The sequence below is a fragment of the Gracilinanus agilis genome, chromosome 1 (genome assembly GCF_016433145.1).
Source record: "Gracilinanus agilis isolate LMUSP501 chromosome 1, AgileGrace, whole genome shotgun sequence".
Taxonomy (NCBI): domain Eukaryota; kingdom Metazoa; phylum Chordata; class Mammalia; order Didelphimorphia; family Didelphidae; genus Gracilinanus; species Gracilinanus agilis.
Window position 1 is genome coordinate 744,165,081 of NC_058130.1, and position 8,393 is coordinate 744,173,473.

At 43.1% G+C, this 8,393-nt stretch overlaps 1 protein-coding gene across 2 annotated transcripts; it reads right to left on the reverse strand.

Moving 5' to 3' along the window:
• Nucleotides 1-1,055: 1,055 nt before the first annotated feature.
• On the reverse strand, nucleotides 1,056-6,441 carry RAN (RAN, member RAS oncogene family). 2 transcript variants are annotated; one of them, XM_044658725.1, is made up of 7 exons: nucleotides 6,338-6,441; nucleotides 4,913-4,957; nucleotides 4,369-4,453; nucleotides 4,158-4,283; nucleotides 2,787-2,974; nucleotides 2,288-2,458; nucleotides 1,056-2,200 (listed from the first exon to the last, which is right to left on the reverse strand). In XM_044658725.1, exons 2-7 carry the CDS (start codon nucleotides 4,946-4,948, stop codon nucleotides 2,156-2,158), a joined length of 651 nt encoding a protein of 216 aa, XP_044514660.1. In that variant the 5' UTR covers nucleotides 4,949-4,957; nucleotides 6,338-6,441; the 3' UTR covers nucleotides 1,056-2,155. The 2 variants fall into 2 exon arrangements, with proteins under 2 accessions (XP_044514660.1, XP_044514659.1); XM_044658724.1 differs by lacking the exon at nucleotides 6,338-6,441 and adding an exon at nucleotides 5,807-5,891.
• Nucleotides 6,442-8,393: the final 1,952 nt, after the last annotated feature.

The following is an 8,393-nucleotide window of genomic DNA, read 5'->3' on the forward strand; positions in this document are numbered from 1 at the left end:
GTTTCCCCCTTTCCCGTTTTGACTTTGATCCACTTTTGAGCCTGAGCCATCCCGCCTGATTGGTGAAATATGAAAATTAATCAACTACCTAGGAGGCTTAGCATCACCAGGTAACTAGGGAGTCTCATTATTGGGCATCTTGCCATGTTCATACCAATTCCTCCCCAATCTAATCAGTACTGTAAGCTTTCCTTTTGCTCCATTCATAATTTGAAGACTACCTAGGCCAAAACTCCCTTCCCTTGGGCTGTTCCACTTTTTACATTTGCATTCTCAGAATCTGACACCCATAGGTGTTAACATTTATGGGCTTTAATATAAAGCTTGAAATAAATTCTATCTCTTCTATCTCCAATTATCTTAGATTAACTGCCCAATTTACACAATCCCCACAACATAGCATTTCAGTTCGTAGCTCTGGCACTTTTGACAAACTTGACCAGCACTTAATATGGGAATGTTTCTGAAAAATCAATGCTAAAAACTTCTTACTTACAGAAACTTGTGACCCACCCTCCTAACACACATCTGATCACATAGAATAGCTATGAAGCCATTTTAATTAACTGCTCTTGGGCATCCTTTTCTGTTTAACTATTTCTTATAGGAAATTTCTTCCACTAGGAGTAGTAGCAACAGCTAGCTATACTCACATTTAAGCCAACTGCCTTTATTCCTAGTCACATGCATTGTGTCATATTATAGTTCACCTACTGGTTAAAAATTCACCAAATCAATTAAATGTGTATTTTTAAACCTAGGTAAAGGGCTGAAATACTTTGTTCAGTGTAGAGTACTAGTAGTTTTGAGAATCTGGTTTATCATTAGCACATGATTCATCCAGGATAATACATGAATAGCTTTTATTAGTCACTTAATTGGTGAATAACCAGTTGTCTAGAAATCTCTTCTTGGTTGATAAGGCTGGAGGTACTACCTAAGCAAAAAAGCCCACATTTTGGAAGATTTCTTCTTCCTCATAGGAAGAGTTGCCCTGGGTCCCACACTCAAAAAAAACCCAATTGCTAAAATGGAGAAATCATGCAAAATAAAAATAAATTAAATGCTTCACTTTTATTATAGAACCCAAAATACAAAACTCATTCCAAGGCTTCAATTTAGATTGACATCACTGAAAATGGTCCATTTTCTCACTATTCCGGTGGTGGTCATCCCAGCAGTTACCTGATTAATGCTTCCTTCCCAATAAGAATACTTTGCCTACAGTGGATTTAAAACTTATCAAAGTTGAAGTTAACAGTCTAGCTTATTTCATAATCACTTTAAGCCACCCTTTCAAAGCATGGTTACCATTCCCATGTATGCTAAGCATTATAATCTTTAAAAAGCTGCATTCAACTGATACTCAATCCACATAAATTAAATTCTATTCTATTGACAGCTCACACACAGGAAAAAGATACAATATTCATGTGATTATTTTATTCTTCAACTTTATCCTTCTTCCAAAAGCCACCTTTAGGTACACTAGCTAGTGTGAAAACCTTTAATTACTGTCTAAATAAAATATGCTCACACTTTTAAACTTTATATTACCAAGTTGTGACCAATCATCTAACAGTAGCAAAGTTTTTTTTTAACCTGTCCAGCACCTATCTTTACTTTGTGAAATGTATGACTCAAATGTATCTTAACTGATGATGATGTTTTAAAAACAACTAGTCATAAAAACGTAAAGGCCATTTAAATAGTAACATGGTATTTATCTACCATAGACCATACAAAACAGGTTTTAAAATGCTTATTTTGTAAACAAGGGATAAGAGCTCACTTGCTTAGATATTTGAAATACAACTTTATTATGATCTAAACGAAAAAAGGAATGGGAATGACAGTAACAAACAAGATTCACCACTGAATAATGTGATGGGACTGCAGCAGTCTTATATTTGAAACTCAAGGGGACGTAATTGCGGTCCAAAACAGCTAAATACGCAGGTCCAAAATATGAATTATATTTTTTTTAAACTGCCACATTCACTCCGAAGCCCATTCATCTCCTTCAGCATCCCAAAGATTAAGCACATGTTCTGCTCAGCTATATAATAAAGTGGCAAACACGCTACACCACTGACATCACAGGACAGTTGCCTATAAAACTAGACCTCTGACGCTGGGCTCTAGCTTCATTCCCTTACAGGTCATCATCTTCATCGGGGAGCGCAGTTGTCTGAGCAATCTGGAAAATGGTTAAGAAATTATTAATTTTCAAGGAAGGAAATAAAGTATACCATACAGTTTGATTAACTAGAAAATGATCAAATACCTGTAAGTCCTGCTCATACTGTGCTGCCAGTGCTGGGTCCATGACAACCTCTGGAGGTGCAAGAGCAGGCATGGCAACAAACTCCAAATTAGGGTCTCCAATAAGTTTTCTAGCAAGCCAAAGGAAGGGCTTCTCAAAGTTGTAGTTACTTTTGGCTGAAATGTCATAGTACTGTTTAAAAACAAAAACAAACCCCCCCCATGATTTTAAAAAAACTAGTAATGTGCCAACACAACACTCAGGCAGACTATTCTTACAAGTTTTTCTTCGATTAGGCTGTCTTTTAAATGCAATTTCAAAATTCTTTAAATTTCATTTAAGATTGTCTATTCCTACACTAGGAACACACCTAAATCATGCATAGTTAAAAAAAAACACATTAATAATCTTAACACAGAAAAGCACTCCACAAATCAGGATGATTGTCCTGCATGCCACATGTTACCTGACAAAAATGTGTCTTGTATGGATTAGATAAATGGTCAATTTTAAGACCTACCTGGAGATTCTTCTTCCTATGGAAGACAATTGATTTCGCCTTGACTTTTCTGTCCTTAATATCCACTTTGTTGCCACACAACACTATAGGGATATTTTCACAAACTCGTACCAGATCTCTATGCCAGTTAGGTACATTCTTGTAAGTAACTCTTGATGTTACATCAAACATTATAATGGCACACTGAGCTGAAAAGAAATTCAAAGGAATATGAAGTGAATGAAGGAGTCCTGTTTGAATCATACCTCAAAGCATTACCTATGCGGATTCTGAGCAACTAAGTTTCTCTCAGCCTCAATTTCCTAATTTAAAGAATAATTATAGCATCTACTTCAGAGTTGTTATAAAGATCAAGTAACATAAAAGCTCTATATAAATGTTAGTTATTAGATGATCTCAAAACCTTTTTTATAATTCCAAGAAGAAAAGACAAGTTTTATTTTAAAATAAAATCAGAAATTTAAGGGATGAGAAGTCTTGACTTTACATTGAAAGGCCCAGAGGCAGCAAGGCTTTTTTTTTTAAACCCATACCTTCCATCTTGGAGTCAAACCAAGGCAGAAGAGTGGTTAGGGTGAGCAATGGGGGTCAAGTGACTTGCCCAGGGTCACACAGCTGGGAAGTGTCTAAGGCCAGATTTGAACCTAGGACCTCCCATCTCTAGGCCTGGCTCTCAATCCACTGACCTACCCAGCTGCCCCCAAGACATAACTTTTTAAACTAAATCTGCAATGTTTTATACATTTACAGATGTTAAACAATCCACTAGATTTGAAGTCAAAAGGCTCCTGAGGCAAATGGCTTAAACACTTTAGACTTCAGTTTCTTGGTCCCCTTTCAAGTCCTAAATCCTCTAATTTTTTCTCAATACTTGTTATGTATTTATAAGTTCACTTTTCAAGTGTAAAGATTTTTGTAACTATACATACTAAAACTATACCTTTTCCCAAACATCCAAGTACCAAAAAGTTTCTCAAAGTTCAGATATCTATTAAAAACAGCTAATTTGAGTATTTGTTGCATGTTTAAGCAATAAAAAATTATGCTACGTTTTTAACTAGTACCTCAGACAAACTATATAGATACCTTTTTTGCTTGTGGCAACAAGGCAAAGGTCACGGAGAAAATGGATTTCGCTAACAAAAAGGACTTCAGACTGTCCTTTAGGTTTTTGTCTTAAAACCAGGAAAACAGTTTTGATTTGATTATGTCCAAATAGACCAGTTAAGATTCAAATCTTAGTCCTCCAAACACTAAATACAGCAGCTCACCAAAGACCAGAAATCATGAATGAAAATGTTTACATATACCTTCAACTTCTGGGAACTGACAGCTCATATACATAAATATGCAATATAGTTGCACACTTACCTTGGATGTAATAACCATCTCTCAGACCACCAAATTTCTCTTGGCCAGCTGTATCCCATACGTTGAATTTAATAGGACCTCTGTTAGTATGGAACACAAGGGGATGGACCTCAACACCCAAGGTGGCTGGAATAAAAAATTTTGATTTAGCTCATTGTCATTGTTTCATAGAAATTTGTGCAATTAAAAAAAAAAAAACACACACACATACCTACATACTTCTTCTCAAATTCACCAGTCAAGTGACGTTTTACAAATGTAGTTTTTCCAGTACCTCCATCACCAACTAATACAAGCTGTTGAAAGAAAAAGTACTTTAGATGGATTTCTCAAAAACCATATAAAAACAATCTCAATTTCATCTTACAAAAAAAGTCATCTAAATGCCTTTCTTCAAGGCTCGTTTAACACAAACTATGCATATTAGGCGAATTAAGAGGACTATTATGGTTTAAGTAACAATATTGTTTTCAGGATGCATGAAAAGTTTTTTATGCCAATCAAATCATCTAAATGTGTTCCTGAACACATATTTAACATATACTTTCCAGGTCCTAGGTGGAATAAGGGGCTTTGTTACTATTTAGAAAGTTACTATAATTATAAAAGATTTTCGGAGAATATTATACAAGATGGGAAATGGGCGCCTAAACTGTTCTTTTTCATAAACAACAAGGCCTTTCCAACCAACTGGTGCAGAAAAGAATTTCCCCCCTCCCCTTGATTGGGACAATCATAGCCCTCCGATTACATACTTTGAACTGCACTTGGGGTTCTCCTTGGGCGGCCATCGTGATGTTCTATAAAATAGGGAAGAAACAACGGTGTGAGGCCCTCGGGGTCCCTGCAGGGCGGACAGGAGGCCGCATGCTCCTCTCCCTCGGCTTGGCAGCCATCCCCCCTCCACGTGCCCCGGCGGCCCCTAAAAGCGCCCCCACACTCCCCAGTAAACAGGCCGGGCCGCGGCCTGCTCGGCCCCATTCATCCCTGGCTGAGGCCGCGGCCGAGGAGGCGGCTCCTCCCCCCACCCGCGTGGGGCGAGGATGGCGAGGAGGAGGGGGATGAATGAGGCGCAAATGGCGGCGGCCCTTTTTTCCCCGAGTTTCGAATTCATTCAACCGCCAGAGGCTGGAATGAGTCTCCGGGGGGCGCCAAAAAGGAAAGGCGAAGGCCAGGTTGAGCCCGGGAAAACCGCCTGGTCATGGGGCCCGCGGCGGGAGGGGAGGGAGACGGGCTGGGAAGGAGGGAAGGCCGGCTGCCCCCCCCACCCCCGCGCCTCACACACTCACGCGCACATCCACTTGCCCCCTTCCCCGACTCCTTCACGGCCTGCGGTCTCCGCATGGACTACGCGGCCCGGGTCTCCTCACACAAAGCCCGCCAAGCCAAACCCAACCCAACCCAGCCCAACCCGGCCCAGCCCAGCTCGGCCAGTCCCGGCCCGGCCCGGCCCGGCCCGGCGCGGCGCGGCTTCCCCTCAAGCGCGGGCGCCCACCTCCCTCAGAGGGAAGCACAGGGAGGGGGGGCCCCACCCCCGCCGCCCCCCTTATCGGCGCCGGCCCGCGATGCCGTCTTTTCCCACACCCGCCGCCCTTCGTCTCCCTACCCCGGCCTAAGGCCGGGCCCCTAGCTCTGGGCTCCGCTGCTACCTTCCAGAAGCGTCTCCGTCTCCGCCTGACTGAACGATGGAAAGATGGCGGAAGCGCGATTCAAATACCCGGAGACGCAGCCGACGCCGCCGCGCGCGCGGAATAGGGAGGGGCCGAGGGGAGGGGAAGGAGGCGGGGCAACGGCGCAACGTGCCCCCACGTGCGCGGAGCGCCGCGCGCCCAAGTCGACGTTACGTTACCGGCCACCCCCAAAAAAGGGGAAGAAGGCGGGGCATAGAGAAGGTGGGCGGGAAGAGAGAAACGAACTGACAGGCCGGGAGCGCGCAGACGCCTGATCTTTACAGTGCTCTTAAGAGCGCTGCGGCTGATTCTGGCGCATGCGCTCCCTCAAACGAGGATGCTCCGAACTCTAATTCCTCCTACTCTGCCCAGCCAACCTTTTACCGCGCTCTCGCCTTCAGGCCCATGTGCGCATGCGCTCCCCAAAGGCCTACTAGGGCTGCAGCGAGAGCGCGCTCGAATGATTCCTCTAGGCTCTTTTATCCCTTTTTTCCCACCACCCTCCCATACCTTTACCGCGTTCTCGCGCTTGGCCACGGTCCCACCTCGGTTTCCGGCTAGCTTGTGCGCATGCGCTCCAATGCACTGCTGAGACAGCTGCGGAAGCGCGCTCGAGCTTCTTTTCCCTTCTTTCCTGGCCCCACCTTCCCTTCACCGGGCTTTAGCGCTCGCTCTCGGACTTACCTCGGCGCGCGTCCGGTTCTTACGCATGCGCCACACAGGCACTGCTAAGGCCTTCGCGGGAGCGCGCGCACAGCAACCGCCTCTAGAGGGAAATTGGAAAGGAGGGGGAGGTGGGATCGGGAGAAGTGGGCTCCCGCCAAATAGAAACTCAAGGGCCTCTCTGATCCTTGGCCCACTGTCGTCTGGGATGTAGGGGCCCAGCTTGAGCCCGCCAGGAAACCGAAAAGGCTGAGACAAAAGGCACCAATTTATTCTTCAAAAAATTATGATAATAGATGTCATATGGCATAAAGTGATTTTGCAAATCTTAAAGCACTACCTATGTGCTGGCTATTATTCATCCAGGGCTTCTGAGTTTGCAAAGCGCTTCACTTCTAATTCGACCTTAGATAACTGTGAGGTCGTTGTCAACGTGAATTCTGGAAGCCCCAAATGAATTTGAGGGGCTTCCAGAATTCACATCGACATAGTCAATAAGTTTTTATTGAGTACCTACTGTATGTCAGCCACTGCTAAGTGCCCGGCTTACAAAGAAAAGCAAAAAAGTGCTACCCAGGAGTTTACAGCATAATGGGGGAGACAACCCGCAAACAACTACTAGTGATACTTGTCCCTATCTTACAGAAGAGGAAACAGGTTCAGGGATTTGGATGGCATCTGGGCTAGTTCTTTGAGGATTTCTCCCCATATATGCCCCCATCCCGCTTATCGGAGGCTGGGATTATTGTAAATTGTCAGGTGGGATGTAAAACACTGAGGGCAGCTCTTAGCCTACCTGTTCCTAAAGTCCCGTTAGAAGCTTAGTCATTGCTTGCACTGAGCTCCTTTTTTCTTATAAAGGATTTAGAGCTGGTGGAAATCTTCTGTTTAAGTAAAAACAGCACAGGGACTGCACAGAATCAAAGCAGCACAAATATTTATTAAGCTCTCAAGTCTCAGCGAAAATCCCACTTTCTAATAGAATCCTTTTCTAGTGCCACTTAATCTCAGTGCCTTCTGAGATTATCTCCAATTTATCCTGTTTTTAATTTTTTTTACTCTTTCAATTTATCTTATTTTAACATAGTTTTGCATGTCCTCCCCATTAAGACAATGAGCTCGATGACAGCAAGAGTTTTCCACTGTCTTTGTAACCCCAGCTCTCAGTGTAGTAGTTAATCAATGCTTATTGACTGACTGATTAAATATTTTCTGTATGCTGGAGCTATATATGTGTTAGAGTCAGAGGGCATCTTCAGCTATCACCTCATCCAAGCCTCTCATGTTCCAGAGAGGGAAACTGAGGCCCAAAGGTCATAAAATCAGTACCCAAGGCTAATAACTCCAAATCCCAGTGTTATTTCTACTAGATAATGCTGGACACCAGAGAAACTCATGGTTTAGAATGATGGCAAAGGGTCCCTATGTAAAGGGAATCCTAAAATCTAATGGGGAGTAAAATCTGCATTTTTTTTTCACTGCCACAAGGAATGCTAGGTTGTTCTGTAGCAATGCAGGCCAGTACTTTCACTGCAATTTATGGTCTTACAGAATTTCCTAGAATCTGGGAGATAAAGCAATGATCACACAGCCAATATGTAGCAGTGGTGAAACTTAAACCTAGACAGGTAAGTGCTGCAATAGGTAGATCCCTAGGACTAGAGTCAGGAAGACCTGTGTTGAAATGTAGCTTCAAGCACTTACTAGATCTGTGAACTTTGACAGGTTACTTCACCTCTGTCTGCCTCAATTTCCTCAACTGTAAAACTGGGATAATAGCATCTACCTCCCAACTGTTATTATAAGGATCAAATGAGATAATATTTGTAAAGCACTCAGCACAGTGCTTAGCATATAATAAGTATTTATTTAATAAATGTTTGTTCTCTTCCTCCATCTCCCT

What these genes read in the sequence shown, in the direction of transcription:
- RAN (XM_044658725.1), bottom strand. Translation starts at nt 4,948, where the DNA reads ATGGCCGCCCAAGGAGAACCCCAAGTGCAGTTCAAA. An exon ending in AACCCCAAGTGCAGTTCAAA is followed by an intron (nt 4,454 to 4,912) that starts GTATGTAATCGG and finishes TTCTTTCAACAG; the next exon opens with CTTGTATTAGTTGGTGATGG. An exon ending in AGTATGAGCAGGACTTACAG is followed by an intron (nt 2,201 to 2,287) that starts GTATTTGATCAT and finishes ACCATTTTCCAG; the next exon opens with ATTGCTCAGACAACTGCGCT.